Source organism: Leptopilina heterotoma, unplaced genomic scaffold (assembly GCF_015476425.1).
Source record: "Leptopilina heterotoma isolate Lh14 unplaced genomic scaffold, ASM1547642v1 Lhet_247, whole genome shotgun sequence".
In the NCBI taxonomy this organism is placed as follows: Eukaryota; Metazoa; Arthropoda; class Insecta; order Hymenoptera; family Figitidae; genus Leptopilina; species Leptopilina heterotoma.
The window spans coordinates 376,351-392,918 of NW_025110963.1; the positions used below are offsets into that span (position 1 = coordinate 376,351).

At 29.7% G+C, this 16,568-nt stretch overlaps 1 protein-coding gene across 1 annotated transcript in view; it reads right to left on the reverse strand.

The window, feature by feature from the left end:
• Positions 1–228: 228 nt before the first annotated feature.
• LOC122503198 overlaps positions 229–16,568 on the reverse strand; it is a 42,722-nt gene continuing 26,382 nt past the window's right edge. The window contains exon 4 of the mRNA XM_043613655.1: positions 229–1,085. Coding sequence (XP_043469590.1) covers positions 1,029–1,085 — 57 coding nt within the window. The 3' untranslated portion in view covers positions 229–1,028. The remainder of the gene's footprint in view (positions 1,086–16,568) is intronic.

Genomic DNA, 16,568 nt, shown 5'->3' on the forward strand with positions numbered 1-16,568 from the left:
TATTCCCGCTTGGTTTATTTAAATCAATTCATTCATTTAGGAGAAATAAAATTTTGTTTAAAAAGTTGCTAAAAAATTAATTTTGCAATAGCTTTTATAAAAAATATTTTTTTTTCTGTTTTTTGGTGGACACATTCTTAAGGCCAAATAGAAATGTTTTTTCAACATTTCAATTAAAAAAAAATACTTTTTGTTTTTTGTGAAAATTTCACGAATTCTGACCCTTAATTAAATTAAATAAATTTTTGAAAATTTTTCAAAAAAATGGTTAATTTTTTTTTGAAATGTCTTTCATTTAGCTAGTTATTAAAGAATCCGGTAGCGGAGGATGAAAAAGTCCAGGGATGGGTACGTAACATACTTCATGTATGTTACCTGGGTTTGTTACTGTATGTTACCTAGTATGTTACGTCCTTACATTGTTACATCCATGTATTTTTCGAGAGTGATATATATATATATATATATACAGTCGAACCTGGATAAGTGGAACCTGAAGGGACCAAAGTTCTTGTTCCACTTATAGAGGTATTCCACTTATCCAGGTCATTTAAGGTCAAGTTACTTATGCAGGGACCGCAAAGAAAGTTCCACTTAAAGAGGATTCCCACTTATCGAGGGACCACTTATCCAGGTTCGACTGTATATATAAATTTATTAAATTAATTATTTAATTAAATTTAATTAATTTAATTTGTTTTGCAGAATCAGTCGTTATGTTCAACGTTTGTCGCTGAATACAAAAAAAAAGGTTACAATTAAAGAGAATATCGAATTTCCTTTTATGACGGATGACGACGAGACCGAACTAAGAATCCTAGACATTTACCAACGTCACATGTGCGAGCAGCGATCATTTATAGCAATTGCGAGAGATTTGATCGCTCCGGAAATTAAAAGAAGTCGTCAAAAAGAAGCATCGAAGAATCGAAATAAAAGGAAGAGAAATGCACCGTCATCAACATCGTCAAGCTCGATGGAAAATTCCGATTGTAGACCAGCAAAGAAACGACCTGTAAGAAATCCGGCTACTCCAGAAACACCAACCGCGCCAGCCACTGGAACTCCAACCGCGCCAGCCACTCCTGGAACTCAAACAGCACCAGTTTTTAGAAAAAGAACCAAAATTGAAAGTGCCGTTACTTCTAGTCTTTATAAATCCATAAAAGTAGGAGAAATAATCTGGGCGAGGTATGGGTCGCAAAAAAATCAATTACTTCCGGCAATATGCGCATCTAAAAAAAATCGTAAAATAAAAGTAAAATTCTTGTCGACTTCGGACGTCGATGATCTACCGGCGTGGACAGCTTCAAAATTTTATCCCTTTAAATATTTCTACTTACCGACAGGACTCAACCGCCTTGAAAAAAATTTCAAAGATTTAAAAACTCATTTATTAAATTTCTAATGGGTTTTCTTGCCAGAGAAGAGGGAAACTGTAGAAAACCTCTCCTGAGTACAACCGGTTTATCGACAGTCGAGTTCTAATGGTGTGTACCGGACAATAATCGACGGTGCACATCATTATACCTCGACATCAAACCTCCCGCTCAGATTATCTCACGTGCCGGAAAAATACCAAGCCAAATGGGCGCGAACTAAGGGTACTTACCTTTGGTCCTTAAACGACCGCCAAGCGAGGCATCTATCCGACTGAGCTAATCTGTCGGTCTGATTTTCTTATTATTAACTACAACAAAAACTTACATGAACAAATTTTATTTACAATAAAATAACACTTAACTCGGATCCAAAATGTATATTTATTTTGTTATATTCACATGTATAGGGGAGACTGGGGTAAACCCGCTCACTTTTTTCAGATCGGTTAAAATCTAGGATATTATTCTCTAAATCAAAGTTAATTTATATCATTTGAAAGCTTATGATTTCTACTAAAAGAGAAAAAAAAATTTTTGATTTATCTTTTTTAGTTTTACTTAGAGAAACTTTTTAATACACATATACAAAATTTCGAAATCACAATTTTCCAAGGTAAACCCACTTAATTTATATTTTCAAAACGGAACAGTTTTATTTTTTAAATATTAAAATTCGTCTTATTCCCGTCTTAACCCTTTAACGCCCAAATGTGCTGTTTTCCGACTTGAATTTTAACTTCGGAACACTATTAAAAGAAAGCTAAAAATATTTCAAAAGTACCATTTTCTACTATTTTCGGGGTCGCTCTTTTGAATGGCGTTGTCAAAATTTCCAAAAAATGAAATTAACCCCCTCTTTTAATGAAATTTTCCAAAAAATGCAAGATTTTTGGATGAAATTTTTTTTTTATTGCAATTTTCATTGATATATCGGTATCTACATATTGTCTAAGGTGTAAAAACCGTATTCCCGATAGCTGTACTTTAAAAATATGCAGTAGTTTTTTTTCATTTTTCATTAAAAAATGGCGCCCGAATGCTAAAATTTTTTTTTATTACACAGTCAAATTTTTTGTTCTTAATTTGCTTAAATTCGCTTGAAATTTGTTACTCGGGGGTTTTTAGGGTCGCTGATTACGATATAAAGTTTTTAAAAATCCAAAATGGCGGATCCAAAATGGCAACCAAAAAAATAAAAATCATTCAGATTGGCTTAAAAATTGGTACTCGGGGGTTTTTGGGGTCGCTGATTACAAATATGATGTTAGTTTTTAAAACTCGAAAATGGCGGATCCAAAATGGCGACCAAAAAAATAAAAATCATTCGGATTGGCTTAAAAATTGGTACTCGGGGGTTTTTGGGGTCGCTGATTACGAGTATGATGTTAGTTTTTAAAAATCCAAAATTTCGGATCTAATATGTCGGACAAAAAAAATTAAAATCATCCGGATTATTATTACCCACAAAGCACAGACATTTTCTGCAAGTTTGCTGCAAGTTTTCCATGCAAATTTCGCAAGTTTGCATTGAAAGTTTGCAGCAAACTTGCATAAATATAAAAATTTCACCCACTTGGCAAGTTTGCACTGCAAGTTTGCAGCAAACTTGCGCCAAATAGCAAAAACTTATATGTATGCGCAGTAGTTTACTATGACATCTAGAGCTGTGCACTATATTTTAGTCACCTTCTCTACAGGGAAGGCATCGTTCATCAAAATATATGCTATTTGAAAAATTTGTTTTTTTAATTTTTTAGGTATTTTAGAAAGTTTGCTGCAAATTTTCCTCAAGTTTTCATTGCAAACTTGCCAAGAGGGTGACATTTTTATTTGTAGGCAAGTTTGCTGCAAACTTGCGAACTTTGCATAGAAAACTTGCAGCAAACTTCCAGAAAAATACTGTGTTTTGTGGGTAATTGAGTATAAGTAAATTGAGCGTGTCAATGCAAGAACCGGTCGTACGCCATATGTGTATCCCTAGCGTACGACCGGTTCTTGCATTGACACGCTCAATTACAAAATTGACTCAAATAACAATTTTCAAGCCAATCCGGATAATTTTTATTTTTTTTGTCCGACATATTAGATCCGAAATTTTGGATTTTTAAAAACTAACATTCCATAATTTTGGAATTTACTTATACACAATAATTAATAATGTCAAACTTGAAACATTACTTTCATAAAACTTAGTTTAATTATTTATTGAACTTTAAAGTGGGGACCTTTTTTCATCATTATACTTTATTCGAGGTTGTCTTCTGTCACGTCCTGGGCTAAGGCAAGGATAATTTTATTAAGCGAATAATAAAAGGAAGGTAAAGTGCAGATTTGATTTCACACATTGAGGGTTAAATTAAAAAAAATTTTAACTCGGGATGTAACATCTACCAAAACTTATTCTAAGTCCTGGTCACCTTCAGTTACTAAGGACAAATGTTTTTTATTATTTAAATATCTGTTGCATATCAGATCCGAAATTTTGGATTTTTAAATCTAACATCATATTCGTAATCAGCGACCCCAAAAAACCAAGAGCACCAATTTTTAAGCCAATCCAAATGATTTTTATTTTCTCGGTAGCCATTTTGGATCCGCCATTTTCGAGTTTTAAAGACTAACATCATATTCGTGATCAGCGACCCCATAAACCCCCGAGTACCAATTTTTAAGCCAATCCGAATGATTTTTATTTTTTTTGGTCGCCATTTTGAATCCGCCATTTTCGAGTTTTAAAAACTAACATCATATTCGTAATCAGCGACCCCATAAACCCCCAAGTACCAATTTTTAAGCCAATCTGAATGATTTTTATTTTTTTTGGTCGCCATTTTATATCCGCCATTTTGGATTTTTAAAAACTAACATCAGATTCGTAATCAGCGACCCCATAAACCCCCAAGTAACAAATTTCAAGCGAATTTAAGCAAATTTAGAAAAAAAATTTGTATGTGTAATAAAAAAAAAATTTAGCGTTCGGGCGCCATTTTTTAATGAAAAATGAAAAAAAACTACTGCATATTTTTAAAGTACAGCTATCGAGAATACGGTTTTTACACCTTAGACGATATGTAGATACCGATATATCATATAATACGTGAAATTATTTTATTCTAAATTTTAAATTTAAAACTAAGTGAGCGGCTCTACCCCGACTTTACGTGAGCGACTTTACCCCGAGTGTATTCCTCACGTTTCAGAATAAATTCAATTAAATCTTTTTGAAATAAGACAAAACTATATATGTACTTCGAAGAAGGACATCCAATAGCAACAAAAAAAATTTGTCAGATAAATTAAGACTCAAAAATAATGATTGAAAAACTTAAAAATCCAAAAAACGTTTTTTTTCTGACACCTCCAAAAACATTTGATCGCCTCTGATTCTATGTTGGATTCATGAATCTATACGAAAGTTCGTTAATATAAGTTGAATGTTACCCAGTGGGCACAGGGACGTCAGACGTCCCTTTTTGTCCGCGGACGATTCGGGGACAATGATGGCAATGTCTCTGAGTCATCAAAAAGACAACTAAAAGACGTCTAAAAGACGTTCTATGTCTGGTCCAAAAGACGTCTAAAAGACATAAGAAAGGACGTCTAAAGTACGTCTAAAAGACGTCTTTTGGACGTCTAAAAGACATAAAAGGGACGTCTAAAAGACGTCTTTTAGACGTCCTTTTTACATTCCTTCAGATCTTAAATAAACATTTCTTTTATAACATTTTCTAAGTTGAAATTCAGTAACATTGTATTAAATTTATTTTAAGTTTAATTTTATTTTTTCTAAAATGTGGAGAAATAATGAAAAAATTCCTGCAAAGCTGGGATCGAACTCAGATACCTTAGTCATGAAACACTGCGCCTTAAGGGGATGTCAAAGTCGATTGGATTTTTGCATTGAGCTTCAATGGGAAAATCGCATCGACTTTGACATCCCCTTAAAGTGGTCACAAGTTTGCTACTATCCCCTCCTCTTTGTTGACCCCGCCCATAATTGGTGACTATTTGAGACCATTTGTACCTCATTTTTGACCATATTTTTAAGCCACTTCTGTTTTATTTATTTAAACAATATGCAAAAAGTTGCAACAAATTAATTTTAAAAAATATATTTTATTAATTGAGGAGCCGGGAAGAAGAACTCGCCGAGCGCTCAACTGCACACGCTATTGCTAGTCAAGCGACCCAAAATGTTCAAAAAATTGAAATTCGAAATTTTGATTTTTAAAATCTACTTCCTTGTAGAAAACAGAAATGCGCATCTTTTTTTCCTTTGACTTTTTTTTATAGGATAAAAAGTGTAGATAATAAATGGAAAAAACTAAAAAAAATTTTTTTACCAATTTAATTAAATTTTGAAACATAAATCGTCGTATCTTTGACAAATATTAATGAAATCACTTTATATTTGGTATGCACACTTATTAGGGTACATAGAAGACTACGAAATAAAAAAAATTTGAAAAATCATTAATTTGTTAATAACAATTAATTATAAATAGTGAACGGTCGGTAATAGGGGTTTCTTACCTTTGACGAAAAAAAGTCTGTGGGGAATTTCAAAGTTGAAAAAACTTTCAGTGAGACATTTGTTTATCATAATATAAGGAAGTTTTCTGGAAATTTGCAAACTAATTCATTCAAAAGTTTCGAAAATATAAGCGTTTTTCGAAAAAGCGGGTGACGCGCTACCGCGTCTACACGTGGAGAATGATTCAAAGCAATTCGAATGAACGCAAATGAACGTGGAACGATGTTTTATTACTTATTACTTCAATTTAAAACAATAGTTTAAATATACATTTATAATTAATGTTATTTTTATTTTACTTTAAAATTCAAAATTTTAGAAGTACATTAATTTTTAAAAAGGTAAAATATTTGTTGTACAGTTCCATTGTTGTCTTGTCCTTGAGCCGTCTTTCAAATGTAAACAGACGATTTTAACCGTTTTTTTTATTTTTCGGGACGTTTCTCGTGAAACAATAATATAATAAATAAAAAAATACATATATATAAAACTATTATTGTTTTTTAAATAAAGTATTTAAAGTAAAGTAAATTAAAGTATTTAAGTATTTTTAAATTATGAAAAAAATATTTTCACATCAGAAATTTTTTTAAAAGTTTTTTTTAAGTACAACAATTTTATGTTATAAAAGATTAATTCTAAAAAAAATATTTGTTTCTCTTTATCTGTTACAGTTTAAATACATACCGTATTTCTTTTTACTTTATTGATAGTTTTTTCACTTTTTTAAAAATTATTGTACTTCTAAAATTTTGAATTTTAAAGTAAAATTAAAATAACATTAATTATAAATGTATATTTAAACTATTGTTTTAAATTGAAGTAATAAGTAATAAAACATCGTTCCACGTTCATTTGCGTTCATTCGAATTGCTTTGAATCATTCTCCACGTGCAGACGCGGTAGCGCGTCACCCCCTTTTTGGAAAAACGCTTATATTTTCGAAACTTGTGAATGAATTAGTTTGCAAATTTCCAGAAAACTTCCTTATATTATGATAAACAAATGTCTCACTGAAAGTTTTTTCAACTTTGAAATTCCCCACAGACTTTTTTTCGTCAAAGGTAAGAATACCCTATTACCGACCGTTCACTATTTATAATTAATTGTTATTAACAAATTAATGATTTTTCAAATTTTTTTTATTTCGTAGTCTTCTATGTACCCTAATAAGTGTGCATACCAAATATAAAGTGATTTCATTAATATTTGTCAAAGATACGACGATTTATGTTTCAAAATTTAATTAAATTGGTAAAAAAAATTTTTTTAGTTTTTTCCATTTACTATCTACAGTTTTTATCCTATAAAAAAAGTCAAAGGAAAAAAAGATGCGCATTTCTGTTTTCTACAAGAAAGTAGATTTTAAAAATCAAAATTTCGAATTTCAATTTTTTGAACATTTTGGGTTGCTTGACTAGCAATAGCGTGTGCAGTGGAGCTCTCGGCGAGTTCTTCTTCCCGGCTCCTCAATTAATATCAGTTTGTTTACATACGGAACAACTTGAAACTAATTCCCGGAATTAAATTACAATTTGGACTCTACGGGGATCGAACCCCGACGCATGACCTAACCTAGTGCCTAAACTAACTGCCCTAACGACTGCGACTGCCGAACCGACTTACATATTTCTGGATTCAACTGTCTATATAAAGAGCAACTGTAAAATAGTAAAATTCAATTACGAATATTATCAATAAATCAGAATAAACTGTTAAATAATTTTTATAAATTAATTATATTTCAATTTAGTCATAATAGGTTATGTGAATTAATAAAAATTAACATTATTAATTGAATCAATAATAAATTAAGTCTTTACTTTACAATTTGGAATGTTTCATAAACTATAATACGAATACAGATTAATAATAATTATTATTATATCTGCATTTAAAATGAATTTAGTATTTAATATTAATTTAATTTAACATTATAATTTATAATAATAATGAATTATTAATGCAATATTGAAATTTTTATAAATTTTAAATTTAAATTATTAATAATCATTATAGTAAAAAATTATTCTATTAATGATTAATAATAATTTAAAATTTAAATTTTTAAATTTAAATTACTCCTGATTCTCTTTCAAAACATTTATTAAGTTTTTCTAGTCGTAAGAAATATTTATGGAAGAATGTTGAGACTAGATAACAAGCTTAAAGTATATTTACTCAAAGTCATAAATAAAAATTTTAGTATAATTTATTATAACAATTTGACAATAGAATGATTACAATATATATTAAAGTAAAAATTTTATCTTTAGAATTTATTTAAACAAGATTTTTAGTTCTAAATATGTTCATATTAAATATCAATAATAATTTATTAATTTAATAAAATGAAAAATAATAATAAATATAATAAATAAATAAAATAATTTAAAAAATTAATAATAATCTAAGTTTTATAATTAAATCGTCTTAATCATTAATCGTCTTAGTCATGAAATCTAAGTAAGTGGGGGAAACGGGTGAAATAGTGATAAATTATTTCGTCCGTTTATGGGTTTCTAATTATTTTTTCTGACAAAAAGGGTTAACTTATTTTCTTCTTCTTCTTAAATGACTTGTGGCCTTGGGGTTAACTTATCACTTGCTTGTGTAATAAGGAAAGTGATTATAGGTTAGTCTCGTCGCGCAATTGCGCACGCGCCATTTCAAATTCAAATTATTATGTGTGTTTATGTGTTTGTTACGCGAGTATGGGTCAACGTTAATTATATTCTATTCTATTTGTTTACAGAATTTTTTGAAATATGAAAATACGGATTTATGAAGTTACGAAAACCTATACTTCTCATTTTAGAAAGGATTTAATTAAAAAGTTTTTTTATTTTTATGATTATGATAGTTAACAATTCTTTTTTATAAATAGTTTTTGTGAGCTTAATAATACAACTCGTATACAATTAAGAACGTTCGATGGTCTCTGAAATTTGTAGGTTATGTGCGACTTACAGTTATCGCCCAAGAAAAACGGCACTGCCTGTTTTAAATGACGTAAAATTGGTAAATATTCATTTTCGAACAAATTTTTTTCTGTTAACAAGCACTTTTTACAAAATCAGACAACGTACATTTGTCACAAATGTTTTTAATTGTCTGAATTCAAAAGATTTTGTCAATCCATGCAGAAACGCGGTTGCAGGATTGGAAATACAAAAGTAATGTAATGACAGGCGGCAAGACGTGTATTACAGCCATTTTGCCAGTAGAGGGCAGAAGCATGCAGCGAGCGTAAAGGCTCAGCTGTTAAAATGATTCGCATTACATTGCTATATGGTAATTCCAATCCAGCAACTGAGTTTCTGAATGGATTAACAAAATCTTTTAAATTCAGACAATTAAACACATTTGTGACAAATGTACGTTGTCAGATTTTGTAAAAAGTGCCTGTGAACAGAGAGAAATTTGTTAGAAAATGAATGTTTACCAATTTCACGTCATTTAAATCGGTCAGTGCCGTATTTGTTGGGTGATAACTGTTAGTCGCACATTATCGAGAAATTTAAGAGACCATCGAACACCGTACGAATGTTTTCGTTGTATTTGCCTTATTTTACAAAAGATCTTGGACGTTAACAAATTTTTAATTAAAAAATTTATTTTTAATATAAAATTTTTTAATAGATATTTTAAATATTTAAACTTTAAAGTGTAAATATTTTCTTTGTCTCATAAATAAAATCTATTTATACATTTATAGTTATACATGGAGAAAGATGGATAGTTAAAAAATATATACATAATCAAATTTATTATCTGTATAGCCAGAAATATTATCTTCCTGAAATATTATATACAGTGGACTCCGCTTATAACGAGTCCGGATATAACGAAAATGTTGGTTATAACGAACAAATTTTCGTCACTTGGTTGGTTTCAATATTAATTAAACGTAAGGAACATCGTTTATTACGAGATGGGTATAGCAAGCAAGTCGGTTATAACGAGTAAAAATTGTAAACACCGTGGCCAAATAAAGTCGGTTCTCAGTGCCCGATGCCATTTATTTCATTTGATAACTTCATCATTACTTACTTTTTTTTCTTTTTAATATAAATACATTTTGTTTTTGTATAATATTTTATAATATTTTGTTAATTATATTAATTTTCTAACATGAATTATTTTCTAAAAGAATGGTGCAAACAAAAAATACTTCGTACGGCCCTGTTTGTGTTGCTTCTCAGTCTCAACTAATCCGCTAGATTGTTGACAATTGAGAAATGATTGGAATACTTGTGGTATTTTGCATAATGAACTAATCGATCTTTTGGAATTGGAAGATGTTACTAATTTTCTTTCATACCAATGTTAATAGCATTGATAACGTGTTTCTTGCAAATAGTTGCCAGTATGAATTTAATGTATCTTTTATTAAGAAAAAGTCGAGTATATAATCGGTACTGTTTCCGGTAATTTATGTGAAACGGTGCATAAATAAAAAAAAAATTTGGCAAAATTTGAAATTTATCTAGAATTTAGGTATACCCTACTAAAAAAATAATGAGGAATCATGACAGTATTTCTGACAGAATTTTTAGTATGGATTTGATGTTTTGTGAGAACTCGATCAGCTTCTCACTTCACTTCACAAACCAGGCTGACCATACTTGAAGCGTATCTTTTAATTTCTTCAAAATGAAGTTTTTTTAGAATGAATTTTAGATATTTGGAATCATGCAATATCACAGATTTAAAATTTTTTAATTATAAACTTTAATTAGTTAAATTAAACAAATTTCAGGTCATATAATTTTTGTTTAAAAAATCATAAACTTCAGAACAATGCCTTTTTTGCCAACTCGACTCAACTCATTCACAATGACCAATTAGATACGCACCTTTCTTTAACAATAGATTTTCCGAATCTATTGTGATGATTTTAAAACAAGAATTTTATAACTTGAAAATTCAATATTATTATTATTATTATTATTATTATTGATGAACCAATTAATAGAAAAATTAATTTGGATGAAAAAGATGCTGTAATTAATTCATTTAAGGAGATAACGGAAATAATTTCGCAAAATGTATAATAATACTTTATTCTATTACATACATAATTAACATTCTAAGAAACTCAATTATGTGTTAAAATTTTGTTAAATCAAAATCTAAACTTTAGTTATAGGTATATAAAAATAAATAATTTTTTCTCTAAAATTAACGTAATGAAATTTAAAGATATTGCTAAATTATTAATTTGACATTTAGATTTATGTTAGTTTTATTGTTTTAATAAATCAGTTATAATGTAAATGTAAAAAATTTTAATTTTTATAAATTAATTCAAATGAATTTTGGAACTATATCAAACACATATTTAATATTTAATTATTTACAAAATATTGTATTATTATTTATCTCTAGATGGAAAATTCGATGTCGAATAATTAAAAAATCTGAAATTAAAACTTATAAGTCTGGAAAATTATTTTCAATGGACATGACAGACAATAGTTTACAATTTCGATGCATAGTGTAAGATAATGCTGTCGAAAATTTTTTGAGACTTTTCAGGTATTTTTTTATATGTATTAATAATTAATAATAATTAATTAATTGCGTTTGACTCTTTTTTGAGTACGAATTTGACATTATATTTCAAAAATTTTAAATGACATAACCAGTATCACAGACATTTTCGTAGAATTGAATTAATATTTTTGATTTTGATATTTTGATATAAATATATTAAATTTCTCTAAACTATTTAAATGATTCAAGCCCCAAACTTGGACTCTATAAAATAAGATACTAAGGGATAAACTATTAAGCAGTTGCTCGTAAGTACTCCATGAGTCAGCTCCAACAGTCTTGATAACTCTCAAAGTGGAACTAATTGCCATGTTTGCCGAACTAGAGGCTCTCTTTGAAGCAGATGAAAAAGTACAAAAACTATCAAACGGGATACCCAGGTACACATACTCATCCACCACCTTCACGCGATCTTCTCCGAATTTAAACGACTTGAATTTTCTAGCGGACGAATTTCCCGACCTAGTAAAAATCACCACTTTAGTCTTCTCGACGTTTACAGTTAAATTATTACTTTTGCAATGTGAGTGCAATGCCTCCAATTTTTTATTTAACTCCATAGGAGTATCTGATAAGCACACGTAATCATCTGCGAATCCAAGCAACAAAATCTCTAACTTACTATCTATTGAAATCCCCCTACACCCATGTTGAATAAAATGTGTATCAATGTCTGATATAAACAATATAAATTCGTATGGACTAAGAGTTTCGCCCTGCAGCACTCCTTGTGTAATTTTAACATCATCGGTTAACTTATCTCCCGATCTAATACAAGTTGTTGCACAATCATAAAAACCTTTTAATAAATTTATCATTTTTGTACTTAGACCAAAAGAATGCAATTTGTTCCACAGAAGACTATGTGACACGGAGGGAAAAGCCCCCTTAAAATCTATGAACAGAGCATAAACAACCGCATAAACATGTGTCCCTTTCGGTCCTCAAAAGAGCGATGATCTGGCTAAACAAAGTCTTAAATATGGAATCTTCTCGGTATTCCAGACGATGCTTTGAGAGGCTGAAAAGGATAGCATTGTCAAACAAAAAGAATAAATTTAACTGGGTAGTGCATATACGATATTTTTTTGAAGCTTGCGATATGGTGGACATGTGGAGAAATTTAAGCTCAGACTCCATAGCGCTGGACAGCGGGATAATTCTCAACAAATATGGAAACTATTTAAAAAACAAAGATATTAATAGTAAGAATAATTCGAAGAGTCTCCTTATCTATCCTCAAATTACCTTACAGGCGGGAACCCAGCAATACTTGCTCATGCGATTGCCTTTATTTTTAAAGAGAATTTTTGCTCAGGTTCGTCTCTTGAATAGGCATGTTTGTAGGGTGTTTTTGGGGAAAAACAAATATGCTTTTCATGTTAACAGGAATTGCCCCTCTTGTGGGCTAGATGAAGAGAGCCTGTACCATATTTTAATGTATTGTCCATCATGTTTGCACATTTGTAAAGAATTTTTTCCGTTTGTTAACGGTGAGACTGATGTATGGGATTGTTGGTTGTCAGTATTGTCGTCGACCGATCACACTTTGATTAAGATCTTTATACGTATGATTTTGCGAATCTTAAATGATAGACTGAATATCAATTTTGAGAATTAGTTTATATCTCTGTAATGCGAAACTCCTCTTGTATTTACTTTTTTGTAATAAGACAAGTATTATAATAAATAAATAAAAAATATTAAATTTCTCATAACTTTTTTTAAATTTTAGTAGGTATTTTTTATATTAAAATTTCTCATTTTTGCACTTTTTCCCTAATTTGTAAAATACTTTTACAAAATTTAATATCAATTTTCTTTATGTGCTCTGTAAATCTGAATCAGTGAAATTCCACTGAAAATCAGTTAAATTTGACTGAGAATCAGTGAGTCTTTTCTCGCGATTTGAATCAGTGGAGTTTCACTGAAAATCAGTTAAAAATAACTGAAATTTCAGTCATTTTCTCGCCACAGTAGCGTAACAAGAAAGGCCGGGGCCCTGGGGCGAGTAAAGCCTGGGGCCCACTAGTAGAAATGAAATTTGATTAACAGTGGGAAATACCAAATACCTTACAGCAATAATAAAATTACTCTTGATTCTCTTTCAAAACATTTATTAAGTTTTTCTAGTCGTAAGAAATATTTATGGAAGAATGTTGAGACTAGATAACAAGCTTAAAGTATATTTACTCAAAGTCATAAATAAAAATTTTAGTATAATTTATTATAACAATATGACAATAGAATGATTACAATATTTATTAAAGTAAAAATTTTATCTTTAGAATTTATTTAAGGCGGCAGTCTGGGTCTTTTGCACGTATTCTGAAGAATTTTTTTTTCATAGTGAAATTTATTTAAACATTTTAAAATTTTTACATATTATTACACATATATTAAACTAAATAAAAAAATTTTTTTCTATTTTTTTTGTTCTTAATAGCGAAGAAATGGCGACTTGAAAAAAAATTTTGAAAATCTGGTTGACATGATATCTTCAGTCAGAACAGACGGAATCAAAAAATTCAAACGGATTTATTAAAATATAGGTAAGTGGTTAAAGCCGGAACTAAAATCATAATTTTTAAATAATTTTTAACCTGTTTTTTAAACCATTTTAGTTGCAAAAGAAGGTTTAAAAAAGTAAAAAGTCCACCATTTTGTTATTTTTCAATGAAAATTTTTTATTTTAGTTCCGGCTGTAACCACTTACCTATATTTTACTAATCCGTTTGAATTTTTTGATTTTGTCTGTTCTGACTAAAGATATCATGTCAACCAGATTTTCGAGATTTTTTTTTCAAGTCGACATTTCTTCGCTATTAAGAACAAAAAAAATAGAAATTTTTTTTTTTATTTAGTTTAATATATGTGTAATAATATGTAAAAATTTTAAAATGTTTTTAACCCTTTAACGCCCAGCGGTTTCGATCGAAACCACTTTTGATCTCTAAAATCTATAACTTTGACAAAAATTAAGATATTTTTGATTTCTAAACGCTCACGACCCACAAATTTATAAACCTTTATGAAAAAAATTTACATTTTAAAAAATAATTAACAATTTTATAATTACAACAATAATAAAAAAAAAATTTGTTGCAAAATTTGCAACAAAATTACAAATTCGAAAATAAAAGGAAACAAAGCTACTGAAAATTGTTACTCGGGGGTTTTCGGGGTCGCTGATTACGAATTTGATATCAGATTTTAAAAATTCAAAATGGCGGATCCAATTTGGCGGACATCATTTTTAAAAACTGATTCAATTTGCCTGAAAATTGTTACTCGAGGGTTTTCGAGGTCGCTGATTACAAATTTGATGCCAGATTTTAAAAATTTAAAATGGCGGATCCAATATGGCGGACATCATTTCTAAAAACTGATGCAATTTGACTGAAAATTGTTACTCGAGGGTTTTCGGGGTCGTTGATTACGAATTTGATGCCAGATTTTAAAAATTCAAAATGGCGGATCCAAATGGCGGATGTCATTTCTAAAAACTAATGTAATTTGCCTAAAAAATTGTTACTCGGGGGTTTTCGGGGTCGCTGATTACGATTTTGATTTTAATTTTTTAAAATGTAAAATAGCGGTTTCAATTAAGTGTATAAAATGTCCAAATAAAAACGAGATCAGAATAAAAAGTTCGTCTACCTTCGTGACAATGTGAAAAAATATTGCCTAACGCAAAACCGGCATCATAATGATTAATGAAATATTCATTTCTATATTCGTAATAATCAGAAAAACAAATGCCTAACGCAAAGACGAAATCAATCTAAAACGCTTGACTATATTTGTGAAAATCGGAAAACAAAAGCCTAACATGAGAACGCGATCCGAATAAAATATGAATCTACATTTGTGACAAAGCGATAAACAATTGCCTAATGAGAAAACGATGTCAAAATTAAATGTTCGTTTACATTCGTGACTATAGAAAAACAATTGCCTAACATAGACTCTAACATTGGATTAGTAAACAGCGGCCCTGAAAACCCCCTACTTACAATTTTTAGGCAAATTGAATCAATTATTAGAAAAGATGTCCGCCATATTGGATCCGCCATTTTGAATTTTTAATATCTGACATATAATTCGTAATTAACGACTCCGAAAATCCCCGAGTAACAATTTTCAAGAAAATTGAATCCGTTTTTAGAAAATATGTCCGCCATATTGGATCCGCCATTTTGAATTTTTAAAATCTGACCTCAAATTTGTATTCAGCGACCTCGAAAACCTTTATATACGAGCAATGACGTAAATTACACTGCTACAAAAAAGTCGGGCGTTAAAGGGTTAAAGAAAAATATAAGCTAAAAATTATAAATAATTTTTAATGAAGTTATACAGTAACAATATTTTTATAATATAAAATGATTTTAAAGAATCGGTTTTTACATCTTTGAATAAATTTACTATGTTCGATATTTTTTTATTACATTTATTGTTCAATTGTTTTTTAAGTATTGCTAACTTCATATTATTTTGTGTCATTTATAAATAAGTGATTGTTAATTTTTCGATTTTACTCTTTTTATACTATATTTTTAGTTATTGATTTACAGTTTATTGTTTTATTGAGTTTCTAAAGTATTTTTTATAGTTTTTTTTAAATGCCGCAAAACACGTATTCAGCCGCGGACTATACGGATATGCTTATTCTTTATGGTAGGGCAATTGATAATGCACAAGAAGCCGCAAATCTCTTTTGCGAATTTCATTCGAATAGAGAATTTTATCTTAATAGGAAAACAATTCTTCGGGCAGTTAGTAGAGCGCGGCAAACAGGAAGTCTAATGCCCAACCACAAAAATTCTAGTGCGCCACGAACAGCCCGAACGCCGCAAAATGAGGAGCGGATATTAGAATTTGTTCAGGAAAATCCCGAAGAAGGAATAAGGACAGTAGCGGCTAGATTAAATTTATCATACATTTCGGTTCAGAGAACTTTGAAAGCCGAGAAGTACCATCCGTATAGGTATCAAAAGGTTCAAAATTTACTGCCGGTAGATTTTGACGTAAGGCTAGAATTTTGTCATTGGGTTTTAGAAACTCATGAAGCAGATAGAACTATGCTGAGA